Below are 16,959 nucleotides of genomic sequence, written 5' to 3' on the forward strand. Positions count from 1 at the left end.
GATGAAAGGAATGGCTGAGTTTCAACCAAGCCCCAGGAAAAATGGAGAGGAGTATACCACAAACTAACTGTAGAACTGGAAAGGAAGGCTGTTAAAGTATTAAATAGGGTTAACCCTCCACCCCACACAGTTAGCAGCTAGTTTGACAATTTAGATCTACAAAGAATTTAGTAAATGTGCAAAACCCTTCCCTGTCTTTAGGCTCCACTGTTTTCTTTCATGGCTGTTGAGCACCAGTTTCTTTGTCTTGTTAAAGGAATATTTACATTGTAGTGTCTTTTAAATGGCAAGAACTATACATAGGAGGCCCAGCTCCCAATACAAGAGGAAAACTGTACGAATGAAATATGTACTAGAGTACACTTTGTTACCATACAAGGCCACTCTACATTCTTTTATTGTCTCCTCTAAGTTTTCCAAAGTCCTGCCAAACATCTTGAAATTCATGGAATGATTACAAAGCTTTATAAATATGTTTCAGATCTAATTTTGCTGTTCTGTACTAAAATTGCACAAAATATTTAAAGAGTCAGGAATTGTCTTTAATTTGGTGGTCAGAAATAGACTGTTATATGAGTATCATTTTGATATTTGTTAGAACCAACTAGTTTTATGCAAATTTTTAAAACACCATATCTTAACAAGATTCAAGGTATCCAGAAATACCATCTACTTACATTCTCTCAGAAAGGTTAACCTTCTCTGAGAGTTACAACTGATCTCCTGGCTACAGAGATATGTTCACCTGGAGAAAATAGCCGCTCCAGATTACTCTATGGTATTCTGTGCAAGCTCTGTCCCCTCCCCAAATCCTGCCCTCCATAGGCTCCACCCCAAATCTCCAGGGACTTCTCACTATAGAGTTAACAACTGTTTGTATTATATCTTCCTTGCTAGCATTTACATAGTGTCCATAAATGCATTTCTTTTTTTCAGGCCTTTGGCTTCTACTCAATGACTTTGTTCAGGGATCATCTAAACCTATAGTTTAATTGAAACTGGGTTTAATTGCATGCTAATTGTGGTACACAAGACCATTTTGCTTAATGCCCAAGGCTTGTTCTCCAGCCAAGCAACCATGGTAGTAACACTGGTGTCAGCAGTGCAGGAGATGGCAACAAGCATGGCTTATGACCTTATTATCTCCCGAAGCTGCACAGTCACCAGCTGAATCTGTGAGATGCTCCCAGTGCTATTGGGACTAGGCTTATATCAAGCTGTGTCTGGTCAAGTACACCCCCCTCAAGTTTGCTGACATACCCACATCTTCAAAGGTAGACATGGCATTGTCTGCTGTATTCAGAAAGGGATATAAGATGATTCTATTCTAAAGGGCATTTCATGAAGGTTGCCCTGTTCTGACAGATATGCCTGAGTTTCTGAGCTGTGCTTTTTAAACTTGTTCTTTTAAACTTGTTAATTGCCTATTTTGGGGTCTTGCAACTTTGCTTTGTTAGCTGCTGAGTCTAAAGTGATAAGTTGCTGGCTGTACCTTTTTGTGGTTGAAAAATAAATCACACCCATATCTGCTTGGAAAGTGAGATAAAATGTTGAGGGTGAAAAAAGCCCTGATAGTAATGCACTATAAAAGTGAAGGCAAACACCACTGCAGAAAAGGCCAATGACTCAGATCACTGACATGTGGCAAAGAGATAGCTTCAGAGGTCTTTCAAAAAATTAGCGGTATAAGAGAAACTGCTCCTATTCTTTAAAGAAAACTACATGTAAGTCACTGCACCCAGTCCCAAGATATATCTTCTTTATGAACTATTGTACACTCTATTTCAAATTTGGTATGGAGATCTCTTGAATGAAGGTACCATTTCTGAGTATGTCATTTCAATGGAGACAGAAATGTGTTTCCCATTTAAAAACCCAAATGTTTGAGGCCAATGTGATATAGTTATAGTTGTGAGACTAGGATTGGGAGACCCAGTTTTGAATCACTACTCTGCCATGGAAGTTTCTTGACCTTGGGCCAGTCACACATTCTCAGCCTATCCTACCTTATAGGGTTCTTGTGAGGATACAGTGAAGGGGGGATGTTGTAAATCACTTTGGGCCCCTATTGAGGAGAAAAGAGTGGCATGAATGAAGTAAATCAATAAACACATAGCATATTTATTTTATTTATTTATATTGTAATATTGTAATATTAGTCTCTAAAATTCTGGGCCAAAGCAGAAACATTAAATGTAGTTTAGCAGATGGCTTAAGCAATCAGCTGTGTGGGCAGGGTGGGGCAGGGAGTGGATGTTCTACTGGTGCTGAGTCGCATTCACTTAGATCCTAGCTACTGTACAGCTGGGGGGGAATTGGTGAGTTCACTACCTCTCACAATTCGATGCAGACAGAGCACTGCAAAATATGAAAGTGACCAAAAGCAAAGGTTATGTGCATCTCCCCACCATGTATTCCTTAACTGCTGTTGTTCTACCAATGGAAATATACCACAAAGAAGTGGGAAACACATATCTACTTCCTGTTCTCTCTTTAAAAAGTTAAACAAAAACTAAAGTAGATTTCACAGGGTTCCCATGGGAACTTTCTAGCTTGGAGCACAATACAAAACTTTCACATGTGCAGAAGACCACTCCTCCCTTAAGAAAAACTTGCTGCATGTTCACAGGGCTGCCCCAGTGGGCATGACCTATTCATAGAAGATCACACTATGTGTGTAGTAGAACTTCTGAAAGCCATTGTTTTGTGCTGTCAATATGATATAAACATTTAATCTTTAAATAAAAGCATGTCTTAGGAAGATTTCAAGAACAAATATGTAATTTGTATGTGTAGCTAAAAATTCAGCAGACTTTTACAGATTGGAGCCTGTTTGTACAAACTATCTAAACACTATGCAAGGGAAAGCCCCAGGTTTCTTGACCGTCCTCCTGCTGAAAAAATTCAACAATTATTCAGATTCCATTTGTCTTGGAAGCTACTGCCCCCTACTGGAATAACACAATCACTACAGTGATAAAAAGGCAATAACAATAATAAACATATGCCTTTGGAACATTTCTATAGTCTGGATAATGCTAAACAAAAAAGGAACAAAACCCAACCTTAACAGGTAGGAACTCAAAAGTTGAGCTGAACAATAAAGATACTGTAAAACTTATTAATTATTTATTATAGTGCACAGTTAAAAACAGAATAAAAACATCTTAAAAACTATACCGAACTAACAACACATAGGACCAAACGCGTTTCGACCCTTCCGGGTCTTCCTCAGTGGTCAAAAAAGCTAGCTTTTTCTGACGCACATGACACTGAGTACAGATCTTAATGATAGCGAAGTGACATAACATAGGAATTGGGCTCCAAAAAGGATATAATTTATACATATTGGTTGGAGCCATAAGTTACAGTCCGCACTCAACCATTCAGCTACACATTATAGAGAGTGCTATATAGTGTATTATAATTTTGACCACTGAGAAAGACCTGGAAGGGTCGAAACGCGTTTGGTCCTATGTGTTGTTAGTTTGGTATAGTTTTTAAGATGTTTTTATCCTATAGTCTGGATAAACCTTCACAGCCACTTAGCTACAAAAGCAGCTCAAAATAATTTTTAAAAATGCAGATTCTTTTGAGGAGATGCTTAGCTTAGCTGGGCCCCAGAAAAGGCTGCTTCCAGGTTTGCTTCTTTGGCCCTACTGCTGGAAACTAGCGAGACAGGCTGGCTACTCCCTGCTCTCCTTCTCTTGCAATCCCACAGATTGGCATATAGAACATTATGCTTCTATTTGACTTTGGTATTTTAACCTTTTTATATTGGGATGTTGCAATTTATTTGATAGTTTTTATTGTCTCTCAAAGTCACCTTAGACACTTTCTAAGTATACATTGTATATGAACATTTTTAATGAACAAAACCATGGAAATAACCCCCCCTCAAAGTTTTAATCGAGAGTAATAATAAAGGCATAATAGATCTGTGTAAGAAAAATCTGAACTGAGTTTGCATAGTTTATACAGCAAAAACTTGTTCATTCATTTTGTCATAGTCTACATGGCTGCTACAATTTGCTGTGTACCTTTTCATGTTCTTTAAGAAACAGAGGCATGTTACTATTATGCTTCCTCTCAGTACAATCCTTTCTAGGTCCATTGAAATCAATACTGTAGAGCTGTTCAGGACCAGAGAGGGTTGGATCCAGATTCCACTAGCTATTTTCACTGATTGCCTTCTTCCCATTGCACACCCCCTTCATGTTGTTCCTCAGAGTCCCCTATCCCTCAGGACCAGCATCTTTGGAATTCAGTGCACAACAAGGACAGGGGATGGAGGAAAATTTTATTCTGTACATAATTTTTCTCCTAATTTCTAGGCCTCCTATCTACATCAAGGGGGCATATTCTGAAAAACTAGAAATGTTCTCAAATTGGTGCAGCCTCCAAGATGTTAAAATAATTATAGAAGTTTTCATTTTTAAATAGTTTCACTCACCCAGCATTTTGAATGGTGACATGTGGGCTATCTGAAATACAGAGCAATTGCTGAAAGCCCTCCCTGAGCACTTACTTCCTTTCCCTGATTTCTGTAGTCACTAGGAGTCATTCTGCCCCATATTCTACCCCCAAGAAAATACTGTGCAACTGCCAGTGCAGTCCTAAACAAAATTATACCCTTCTAACCATTCTGTGAATTTTGAAGTGTAACATTGTTTAAGAAGAGAAGGGTTTTATATCCCACTTTTCATACCTGAAGGAATCTCACAGTGGCTTAAAATCACCTTCCCTTCCTTTCCCCACAACACACACCTGGTGAGATAGATGGGGCTCTTTAAGATGCAAGTCCTTTATTTCTTTTTTAATGTACTATGCCCAAGTTGTGTTGGAAGCAAGGTTACCATGCTAATAAAAACATCCTGGATATTGCTTCTCTGTATTAGCAAGTTCTTGTAGTGCACATTTTAAATGTTTCCTGTTACTGCATATAAGACAGTCAGAAAGAAAGACCAACTATCCCTATGAGATGTGACAAGGAAAACCCACATGTCAGACAAAACAGACCCATTTGCATCCTGACAAAACTTCAGTCTAGCAGGAAACAAGGACACATTCTAAGCACAGAATTTAAAATTTTATGCTGTTTTAAATTTAATGAATAATGGAAGCCATTTCATACAATAATCAAAGGCTGTGCCACAACACTTAAGACTTTATTTTAAAGATCCCAAGGAAAGTAGAAACCTGCTAAAATAATTCATCTTTATTATGTTAAAACTGCCAAACAGTGAGCAAGCCAATATGGTTTATTTCTGGATGGGCTGTACCACTCCATAATACATTTAGGTTTCAAAAGTCTGAATACTGTTCTCTACTTTAAAGACTTCCTGCAAATGTATTATTAGTCAGAGACAGATTAACATATTGTTTGTGCTAGTTGTGCATATGTTGGGAGAACTCGGTCACTTCACCACAGACTGAGGTGATACAGTCCAGGAGTGGACATGTGCTACTGTCTTGCTTTTTGTATAAGGCCTCGTAATAAAGTAAGCTGCACCACACCCAGATTTGGGTACTCGCTGAAATTCATAGAGAATATTAAGCCTCCTACATTTGCAACAAGAAATCAAAAGCATTAAGAATACAGATTTGCTTAAGTACTAATCAAAAGCTATCAGGTGAATTATGTAAAATCTTTGGCATTTGCCATGTTGGATTAATATACTGGGTTTTGTTAAAAATGTTCCAGAATATTATACTTGAACAGTAGAAATGCAGAGGACTTTAAAGTAAGGCAAAGCTTTTATTCCATCTGGATATTCTTCTGCTTAGGACATCATCTTCTTCTTACATTCTACCGAGCAAAAGACCATTCCTTCGACTGGCATAAACTTCTGGCCGATGAGACACTTGCTACAGCAAGAGCACAGGAAACACTCAGTGGTTGCATGCCAATTAAAGTTGTTGTAGCTCACACGTTGAACTTCTGGGTCAATTGCATTGTGGCAACCTTGGCAGACCTGGTGACCAGACAAAGGAGACAAATTAATTACTTCCCACATTTAAAGAACTTCAGAGGTGTCGTGCACAGTTAACAAAAGGCATTCTGGCTGCAGTCAGTATCACATTCCTCATGAATAGCTTTTAGGCTCAGGATACGGTATAACGTAAGATGAATTTTATTACCTACTAGTAATCAAGCCCGCTGTACCTAAAATACAGCGGGCGGTAGGCATGGGAGTCTCCCTTGGTCGGCGGCCTGACGCGGCGAGAAGCGCCTCTCACTGCATCAGGCCGTCGGGCAGGGAGCCCCCGGCAGCCGCGCTCCGCGCGACTGCCGGGGGCTCCCTTGGGCAGCAGCCTGACACGCTCCGGCGGGTCAGGCCGGCGGCAAAGGAGCAACTGCGAGCCGCGCAGAGCGTGGCTCGCAGTTGCTTTCTTGTGAAAACTTTCCTCTGGAAAGTGCAGGAAGATCGAAATAAAGAATATTTACAGACTGAAACTGTAAACAGTGAACAAGTATATGGCTGGGGAGACATGGGAATTGTAATTCAAGGTTTTGTAAGGTTCATGTAAGGTTCAAGGTTTTGGTTCTGACCTTCCATGGTTTAGGCCCAGCATATATGAGGGACTGCCTTTCGCCCTATATCCCCCCCCCCCCCCGCAGGGCTTTACGCTCTGCGTGGGCTAACCTATTGGTCGTTCCCGGCCTCGACCAGGGCCAGGGCCTTCTCGGTCCTGGCCCCAACCTGGTGGAATGAGCTCCCGGAAGAGCTGAGGGCCCTGCGGGAATTACCAGCATTCCGCAGGGCCTGTAAGACGGAGCTCTTCCACCAGGTTTATAGTTGAGGCTGGGCGGTAAGAAGATCAGCTCCCCCCTCACAAACTGGCGGTAAAGAGTGTCACCCCCCCCTCCCGTAGTTGAGGATGCAGAGACTAAATGAGTAAGATTAAGCCATCATTGTTGCCACTGTGACCAATTGGTTACCAACTATTGTAAATTTATTGGAACTTATTGTTATTTTATGGTTTTAGGGGATGGGGTTATGTAAGCCGCCTCAAGCCTTCGGGGGGAGGCGGGGTATAAATACCATAATAATAATAATAATAATAATAATAATAATAATAATAATAATAATAATAACTAATGAACTCGTAAACACAATGCCACTTAATTTCCCTGGATAGGTACTAGTGCTTCAGTATGATATACAAGGGGGTGGCTTCACGGACTTTCTCCAGCTCCTTCAAACTGTATTAGAAGAAGAAAGAAGAAGAAGAAGAATTGGTTCTTATATGCTGCTTTTCTCTACCCGATTAGAGGCTCAAAGGGGCTTACATTCACCTTCTCTTTCCTCTCCCCACAACTAACACCCTGTGAGCTGGGTGAGGCTGAGAGAGCCCTGATTTCACTGCTCAGTCAGAACAGTTTAATCAGCCCAAGGTCACCCAGCTGGCTGCATGTGGGGGAGTGCAGAATCGAACCCAGCATGCCATATTAGAAGTCCACACTCCTAACCACTATACCAAACTGACTCTGAGTCTTGCATTTCCTAAATTACCTTTGCAGTGCATGGGTCAGTGAGAATCACAATGTACAAAGGACATAGTTCAAAAATGCTTTTCCCACTAGTTCCAAGAGGGCTCTTGAACGGCACTCCTACAAGTCACCTAACAAATAATGACTGGGAACTCATATAAAAAGAAACTTTTCATAACCTTAAGCCTTAACATAAGCAGGTTGTGGGACATTGTGGGATTAAACAAAGTGAAGACGCATACAAGTTGATGTGCTGATTAAACCAGTCTTGATTATCACATTGAAATACAATGGAAATTGGCATAGAAGAAGAAAAAGGGTTGGTTTTTATAGTCTGCTCTTCACTACCCAAGAGTAGTGAGGTAGGTGGGGCAGAATGAGCTCTAACAAAGACTGGTCTGTGAGAACAGCTCTAACTGGACTGTGACTAGCTCAAGATCACCCAGCTGGCTGATGTGGAGGTGTAGGGAATCAAACTCAGCGCTCCAGATTAGAAGCTGCCACTCTTAATCACTACACCAAGGGTCAAGTATGATCCTTATTTTTTTAAAAAATCCTATCCCTAGTTCAATTTGGAGTCCTTCAACAGGCAGGCAACTGCTGGAGAACAGGATGTCTTATTACTTCCCTTCCTTATCAGTACAACCACTGTACTGTATGAAAGATGTTTTGATATACCCATGTGCCTATATCTAAGGGGAATGGCTAACCAGAGATACAACCATCCCAGAAATGGGCAGCACAATGCCTAGAATCAGTGGAAAACCAGTTTGAGATATGCTATGCCTACTTTAGTGCAAGGAGGTAATATCCTTTCCACCCCAACTGCTGCAAGAACCTTGGTGCATGTGGAAAACCCTCCAGTGCACCCAAGCCAATGAAAATATTTGAAAACACTACTAAGCATCCTAGCGGGGTTATGAACCCTGATACTCTTCCTTCTACGTATAGTTAGCATCTGACATTACTAACTCCACTACAAAACTGCACCTACTTAAAATTTTCACACACTATATTGGATTTATATCAAAGTTAAACTCCATTGGGGGAAATGGTCAAGGGATCAAATCAATGCATTTTATACTTTTATGAACTATTTCTGTTCTATAAAAGTAGGCTACAGAACCATCTCTCACATCACCCTCTAATCTTGGAAGGAAATATACAGCATTGTTTTGATACTCCCCTCTTACGTTCCCAGTCATTGCACAATGTCCAAAGGCTCATTTATAATTAACTTAACTTTTGCAAATACAGTTAGTTTATCAAAGTAATCCTAGAGCTTATACAATGCCATTAAACCAAGTGTCTGGTTCAAGACTGCAGTCCTGGCCGCATATTACTGTGAATACTCATACAATCTGCATGCACACCTTTTGAAAAGAGCTAACACATGTTCACTTTACAATTTAAACCTGGGGTTTAAAACACATGTTCAATTGTATATGTGTTTAATTGTTAAACATATATTTTTTAAAAAATCAGGTGTACACTGTACACAAATTGTACAGTGTCTCTACAGGGCCTTCACTGTAAATTGTGATCAGGGCTCCTTCCCAATTCCCTTCCATTTTGGCTGTGCTCCCCCAAGAAATTGTTACCCTAGGAAAGTATATTTGTACACGTTACTAGGATTTACATTAGAACTCTGAATACTGGGCAACCATGATTCTCTTACCACAGCATGGTTCTTGACGTAGCATGGTTTGCAGACAGGCTTTTCATTTACCATGACATAGATCTCTCCGGCCAAAACACAGTCACAGTCAAAGCAGCAGAAGTGTTTCAGATGCCAGCTTTGACCTTCTGCCTGGGTGTACTCGTTGCTGAATATTAGCTATGGGAGGAAGACAAGGTTATCAGACACTACCTGGCATAATTATTTTATTCTTCCTGCAGTTTTAAAAATGGGAAATATTCCTTCCGGCCAAGAGATGTTTATTGTGCTGTTCTAAGCACAGACACAAGCAGGTTTTGCCCATGCTCAGCCATTTTCTGCACAGGCTCTCAGTTTCTAGAATAGCTTTCCTAAGTCTGTTTGTTGAGAAGGCTTCTCATCGGTTAAATTTTAGAAAATTATCCTTGGTGGAATTGTTTAGAAGGGCTTTTAAACCAATGATTCTGTACTGACAGCCAAATCTGTACTAAAGAGGATGATAATTTATATTTTTAATGTTGTCTGTAGTCTAGGACTTTTCAATGCTTTTAAACTGTTGTAAGCCACCTTGTATTCATTTGTAAAGAAAAGCACAATACAAGTGCCCTGAGTAGAGATCTATACAAACTAATACATGGAAACGGAAGACGTCAAAGAAAAAACAACGCAGAAGTACCACTAGACCGATCTATTAGTGAGAGACCCCTCTGCGGAGGAAAATTACACACATACAGCTGATCTGTTGGGTTTCACAAATGGCAGAGGCAACATGAGTTTGCGGCACACTTGAACTAGCACAGGTGCCTCAACAGACAGCACTCGCATTGAACTCTTGTGTACTGCTACTACCTGTAGCAGGCCCTCACTTTGCAAGCCTTCCATGGAGCATTTACCATATACACTCATATATAAGCAGAGTTTTTCAGCCCTTTTTTTAAAGCTGAAAAAGTCTCCCTCGGCTTATATGCGGGTATTTAAAAAAATAGCTTCCAGACAAGACAAGAGGATGGGGGTAGGAGATGTATACTTGCTTGAAGAAGCAGAGGCAGGAACAACAGAGATGCAGCAAGCCTGGGAGGGAAAGAGCAGTCTCTGCCTCCCCCCCTCCCTGCCTTAACGAGGCTAGCAGAAGGCTAGCACGTGTTGCAGGAAGCTCTCCAGGAAGCTCTGAAGCCTCTGTCTCAGAGGGAGAGCAGAAGGAGGAAATGCCCCTTGAGCAAGGAATAAAGGCAAGAGGGGTCAGAGAGAAAGAGGAGGGTGGAAAGAAAAGAGAAAAAATCCTGTGCAAAACAGGGGGGAGGGGAGGAAAGTAGAAAAAGCCACTATCCAAACACCACCCTCGGCTTATATGTGAGTCAATAAGTTTTCCCAGCATTTTGTGGTGTAATTAAGTGACTTGGCTTATATGTGGGTCGGCTTATATGTGAGTATATACGGTAGTTGGACGCTGTTAGAGAACTGGACTAAATTGATCCCTGGACTAACAGCAAAGCATTTCTTATGGGTAAGGAGTTCATGCAATGAACTTAGGGGAAGATAAGCAAAAGGGGGATTCTGCTTACTTCATCGCATCCAGCACAGCGAGGTTTTTCACTGTCACAGTAGTGCCTGCCGCAGTACAGCTTGCCATTCTTCCAGAAGTAGATCATATCTACCAGGAGTTCACTACAGGTACAGCAGACAAAACAAGCAGGGTGCCAGAGCTTGTCATAACCAGCGCGCTCAGCGTAGACAGCTGGGTCTCCTTTCATATTCAGCTTGCACCTGAAACAGGACTGTAATGAAACCACAGTGTCATGCTGGGCTCTCTGGAAGAAACTGATGCATACATGGAATTAGTTTACTGAAATATACAACATACTGATTTTGGTACACTATCAATCTAAGCTATTCAACAGAGGACAACTGTTGTCGTAAACATGTTTTGTACTGAAATCAGTTTTGAGATCTCAGTGAAAGGCTAACCATGACAAAACATCTCACTTTACATCTACTCACAATATACACACTCTTTCTATACAGGGAACTTTAGTCCCTTGCAAGGATTCATCTGTGTTCACCTTGAGGAGGGAACAATCAGCAGCGAGCCAAAAATAAACCCACCGCACTCTTCCTCCTTGGAACTAATGGCTTTCATTTAAATACAGCATCTTCTCCAAGCATCTCGAAGAAGCAAAAATATTGATCTCACTGCAGCCGTCAAATGTGGCTTGATCTACTGAAGTCTGGCTAGCAGCCGCCTTATCGACAAATTAATTAAGTGGGGGAACATAACCCATTTCATGTGCCTTTCCCCCATAAGTAACAAAAATCAGAACAGTACATTTCCAAATATATATGTCAAAATATTGTTATTGGGGGAGACCTAGAAGAAATCACATTTGCCTTGTTAATTTTAGTTCTTAAAACCCCCTGCCCCTTTCAATAGTTAAAAAAGCTAATAATCAGGTGATACACCAAATATGGAAAGACTATTAGCACGACTTACAATATCACAAGTTTTTTTAAAAAACCAACCTGCTTGCACATCGGGTCTCTAGGCTTGCTCCTCTTTGCAGATTGTTGCACAGAATAGTCCCAGATACATACTTACATATTGTGATCCCTTCTGACCAGCCAGCTTGTCTTCCATGGCTCCTACTGTGGCTGAGGTGCCCCTCTCTCCATTGCTCGGAACATTCTTCTCGTTGCCTTTTGCTTCCACTTCACTCGGGAGCTTGACGTCTCCCACCCCAAGCGCCTCGTTCTTGTATTTCTTCACAAATTGCTCCATCTGCTTCACCTCATTAGGAGTCAGCTCGTGGCATTTGGAAGGATCCTGATCGTGAGCAGGCAGCTGCTTTGCCAACTGTTTCTTTCTGTACTGAGCGCCTTCCGAGCCAGCCACGGGCTGCTTCTCCTTCGGAAGCATCTGCATATAGTGCCTTGCCTAAAAAGCCAGGAATGATTGCCAGAATTAAGTTATCTGATGGCCCCGTGAATTCAGCTTTCCAAACAAAAGGCAGATCAGTAGCACTTAGGAAAACTTGTTCCTGGAACCAACGGCAAGATGTGGAGGGTGGAAAGGGATGAACAGGAGACCAGTTCATTGTGAGATCGTACTTAATTGCACACATAACTGAACGCAGAGATTTTACAATATGAAGGCATATGTTTACTCCTGTGGAATATACAGGCTCCAGTACTGTTTAGATAGCACTGAATATCTTTGGAAAGTTCTTGCACAGGAGTTTCAAATTTACTAATTGCAATCTTTACTTTTTTTATAGAGGAATAATGTTGAATGCAGATGTGTGTGTCTGTGCGTGTATAAGGCCATCTAGCCTGATCAAAAACTTAAAGGTGAAAGACGTTAAATAATTAAAACTGGAACAAAAATAAGTCTTAAAAAAATAAAGCCCCTGCAAACTTCTTGCAATGAGAGGTCCCACGCAGAGTGCCAGCCTCCTGCTTTAGGTCACACAGCACAGCAGCACATTAATGTGACTCAGGATTGAAGCAGGAAACAAGAGGAACAGGAAAATAAAAACCAAACCAAAACAACCCAACAAGGTTATCCAGCTATCATCTAAAAGAACAGTTAATAAAAAGGGAGCTTTTGATTTGGATGACAACATCAAATTCGTTCTGACCATATACAGTAACAGAAATGTGGTGGGCCTGAGTGTTTTTCTTAGCTTTTAAACAATGACATAAATTATGCACATTTTCCAACAGTATAACCCATTTCTGTAAGCCGTTTTTGAACAGCTCATCTGGGAATTCATAAATCATCCTAAGTGGCAGTGAACACTGCTAACACCGCTGTTTAATCCTAGCCATTAACACCACCGATCTCTCAGTGGCCCAGCTCTCTCACGTCTCCCAACTACTCCCTCCCACTCAGCACTTGACAGTTTCATAGTACTCAGAGGCTAGAGATTAGATGGTCAGACCCAGTTCCTCTGCAGTGACATTCACTGTGGAAATCATGGCTTATGACGACCAAGTGTCTGACTACATGTTAAAGTTGCTTTATATCAGTGAGACTCTGAAGGATCTTTAGACCCATCCCAACCCTTTGACGTATATGCTTTCCCATTTGCCCAAACCCCACCAACATAGATCTCTCACCAGGGTTTGATTTTGAACAGGAGGCGCCCATTCATACGTTACTGTATTGATGGACACATTCTTCTTGGCTGCCACTGGATTTGTCAGTATCATGACATTGCGCTTGTACACAGGGATGCCATCAGTCTTCAGCTTGGCAATCAAGGTTGTGTATTTTGTGTCTTCAAAGAGCTTCCCCACTTTACGATCATCTTCATTGCTGGTGGGAACATCATGCTCCTCTTGCCCACACTTGCAATTTCGACATATTTTTCTAGTGGTTCAAGAGAAAGCCACCCTTAAGATGGAATCACCAGGAATGCCAAGAGGTTAGAAGGAGCCTGGGGGAAGTGTGATATAGAGCAGGGGTAGTCAACCTGCGGTCCTACACACGTTCCTGGACTACAATTCCCATGAGCCACTGCCAGCATTCGCTAGCAGAGGCTCATGGGAATTGTAGTCCATGGGCATCTGGAGGACCACAGGTTGACTACCCCTGATATAGAGGGGTCCTGCCACACCCTCTACAAATGTAAAAAGCAATTAGTTCTTCTTGTTCCAGACTGTATACAGTTATTTAGTTAAAACATTAATTAGCCACTTAGATCTCATGACAGCTTACAAGATAAATAAAGCAACTATTTTTTTTAAAAGCACACACATAAAAGGCCATAACTTAAACTTTCAAATTAGGTCTGCCAATAAATAAATGCTAAATTAGTCAAATATAACCCTGAAAATTGAAAGTGAGGGGGGCGACCACACCTCCCGGTGGAGGGTGCTCTATAATTGTGAAGCTGCCACTGAAAAGGTCTGCTCTCACGTGACCACTAGATGTGGGGTTTTTTTTTATTGGTGGGACTGTCAAAGGGACTCTCCCTGTAAATCTTAAATCCCAGATAGAAATGTATGGGAGAATACAGTCCTTCAGACACCCCTACAATTTCTATAGTATCAGTGTGACATGTGGCAGCATTCTGCACTAGCTGCAGCTTCTGAACACTCCCAAGTGCAGCTCTTCCTCCTGATGGAAGGCCGCCCTGACTCTCCCCCAGAAACATTAGCCAGCTGCCTGGAAGCATGATGGCAGCACAGCTGGTATTCTATCATCTTTGCCAAGCCTAACTACTTGGCCCCAGAACACCTAGCCACAGTGATCCACACAACGGTCACCTCTAGACTGGACTTCTGCAACTAGCTCTATGCAGGCCTGCCCTTGATTTTGATCTGGAAACTGCAACTGGTCCAGAACGCAGCTGCCAGGGTCCTCACAGCAAAACCACAAAGTTCCAATATTCAGCCCATCCTCCAGCAGCTGCACTGGCTTCTGTTTGAATTCTGGATCAGTTCTGGTTATCACCTTTAAGGCCATATGCAGTCTGGGCCCAGTGTACCTGAGGGATCGCCTCTCTTACAACCCCCAAAGAGCATTACAGTCCTGCACTTCCAACTTTCTGGTGATCCCTGGCTCCAGGGAAGCTCACTTGATCTCAACCAGGGACAGAGCTCTCTCCATCCTGGCCCTCACCTGCTAGAATGAGCTCCCAGAAGAGATCAGGGGCCTGATGGAACTTGAATATTTCTGCAGGGCCTGCAAAAGGCAGCTCCCTTCACCAGGCATTTGGTTGAGGTCGATCTGAACCACCACTTCCCATGGGCCCTAATTCTCCCTCCTACAGCATCCACTGCCATTCCGCCCAACCCACTGGGCTATCAGTATGTGCTTTCCATATTTTTCTACTGTTCTATGTTGTCTGTTGTTATCACTTTATTACTGTTAAACTAAGTTACCTGTATCGTTTCTGCTTTATGTGAACTGCCCTGAGTCTTTGGGTAGGGTGGTATATAAATATAATCCTTAACATGCCCGCGGCGCCGCGGACTAAATAAAGCGCTAAGCGCTTTGTGGGAGGAGTTAGGGCGGGCTTAGTCCGTGATGAAGAAGGGGCCTGATTGGCCCCTTCCTCCAGACAGACCATCGGCCGGGCCAATCGGCAGGCGCAAAGCGCCTGCCGATTGGCCCGGCCGATTCCCGCCCTTCCGACAAGGAAGCAACTGCGAGCCGCGTGGAGCGCGGCTCGCAGTTGCTTCCTTACCGGCGGCCTGACGCGTCGGGAGGTGCGAAGCGCTAGGTTAGGGAGCCCCCGGCAGTCAGGCGGAGCGCAGCTGCCGGGGGCTCCCTTGGCCGTTGGCTTGATGCGGCGAGAGGCGTTTTGCGCCTCTCACCGCGTCAGGCCGCCAGGCAGGGAGCCCCCAGCAGCCGCGCTCCGCCCAACTGCCGGGGGCTTCCTAACCTAGCGCCTGCTGTATTAGTTGCAGCGGGCTTGATTACTAGTAAATAAATAAATAGTCCAGTCTACACACTACTAAAGTGTGTGGCAAGAACTGTCTGAGCCAAGAATGGACACAGTTGATGCACCAGCTAAAACCAGGAAGAGTACTCTGAACCACTGCAGGCACCTGATTTTCTAAGGTGATTGCTGTATCAAGCAGCATCCCCAAACTGGCTTTTATAGTAGAGTATAACACCATCTAATGCAGGAAAGATCTCAAGTGTCTGGCGCCTTCCTACTAACCCCAAGAACCTATGATTATGTTTCAGGTTGCTCACTCTCATCCAGCCCATTTCTGACTCCAAGTGTAGGTTCACATCAGTGCTCTAAGCCACACTGTTGAGAAACCTCTGAAATATCCTTCAGGCTTCAGGAACCCCCGCAACATTCTTCAGTTTATTACCACATATACCAAAGAATTTTATTACATGTAGATAAAATCTAATCACTAGTTTGATTTTCATGGAGGGAGGGTGGGGAGATGTCCTTTGAATTAGTTGAGTGGGAGGGAAAGCTTAAGATGGTGATTTTGGCAGTGGGCTCAAAGGGGAAGGCTAATAAGGCCAAGGAACATCAAGGAACACCCTTTAATTACAGGTTTAGGTCACCAGCTGTCTCTTCTGTTATGACCAGAATGTGGGTATTGTATTTAAAACGGATCAAAACAGCCATACAGATTACCTTACCTGATTGGAATAATCTTTCTGGCTACCATAGCCTAACTAGTTAGCCATGTTACCTCAGGATTATTTAGTTTATTATATAAGGTCACCTAGTCCAACCCCTGTACAATGCAGGATTTATTTATGAAAACTCACCCATGTCGATATGGCCCACTCACGCCTTTTTCTTAGTTTCCCCTACTGCTACCCCGCATCACAGGATGTCCAACTGAAGCTACTTTCTAGAAAAGGGCAAGCCAAACATTTCTAAGATGGCAGGACAAGTGGGCTCCTCCCAGAAGGGGCACGGGGGCCTCAAATAAAGTAACGGCAACACTAGTGCTGAACTCATTAGTTGTCCATAACAGGTTTCATTTATCGCCTGGCAGATTTTTTTTCCGTGGCAAGTTTTATTTTTAATAGCTTATAAAAACTTTAAAGCCACTATTTAATATACTGGAAAATATGAACGGATGAATTCCACCTCAAAACCAATAACTATTGCCCATCTCCTTTTTGCATGAATTCTTATATCCTAGTATTAGGATTTAGCCCTGAACTAGGTAACCCGGGCTAACCCAATCTCAACAGACTTTGGAAGCTAAACAGGATCAACCCTGGCTAGTATTTGGGTGGGAGAACTTCAAGGAAAACCAGGGTCCCTATGCAGAGGCAGGCAATGGCAAACCACCTCTGAACATCTCTTGCTTTGAAAACCCC

The 16,959-nt window shown here is 42.5% G+C and overlaps 1 protein-coding gene across 1 annotated transcript in view; it reads right to left on the minus strand.

Moving 5' to 3' along the window:
- Nucleotides 1-5,081: 5,081 nt before the first annotated feature.
- Nucleotides 5,082-16,959, minus strand: part of TES (testin LIM domain protein) — a 28,206-nt gene continuing 16,328 nt past the window's right edge. The window contains exons 3-7 of the mRNA XM_077338453.1: nucleotides 13,266-13,518; nucleotides 11,746-12,081; nucleotides 10,715-10,927; nucleotides 9,174-9,332; nucleotides 5,082-5,975 (exon numbers count right to left, since the gene is read on the minus strand). Coding sequence (XP_077194568.1) covers nucleotides 5,784-5,975; nucleotides 9,174-9,332; nucleotides 10,715-10,927; nucleotides 11,746-12,081; nucleotides 13,266-13,518 — 1,153 coding nt within the window. The 3' untranslated portion in view covers nucleotides 5,082-5,783. The remainder of the gene's footprint in view (nucleotides 5,976-9,173; nucleotides 9,333-10,714; nucleotides 10,928-11,745; nucleotides 12,082-13,265; nucleotides 13,519-16,959) is intronic.

Source organism: Paroedura picta, chromosome 5 (assembly GCF_049243985.1).
Source record: "Paroedura picta isolate Pp20150507F chromosome 5, Ppicta_v3.0, whole genome shotgun sequence".
NCBI classification, from domain to species: Eukaryota; Metazoa; Chordata; class Lepidosauria; order Squamata; family Gekkonidae; genus Paroedura; species Paroedura picta.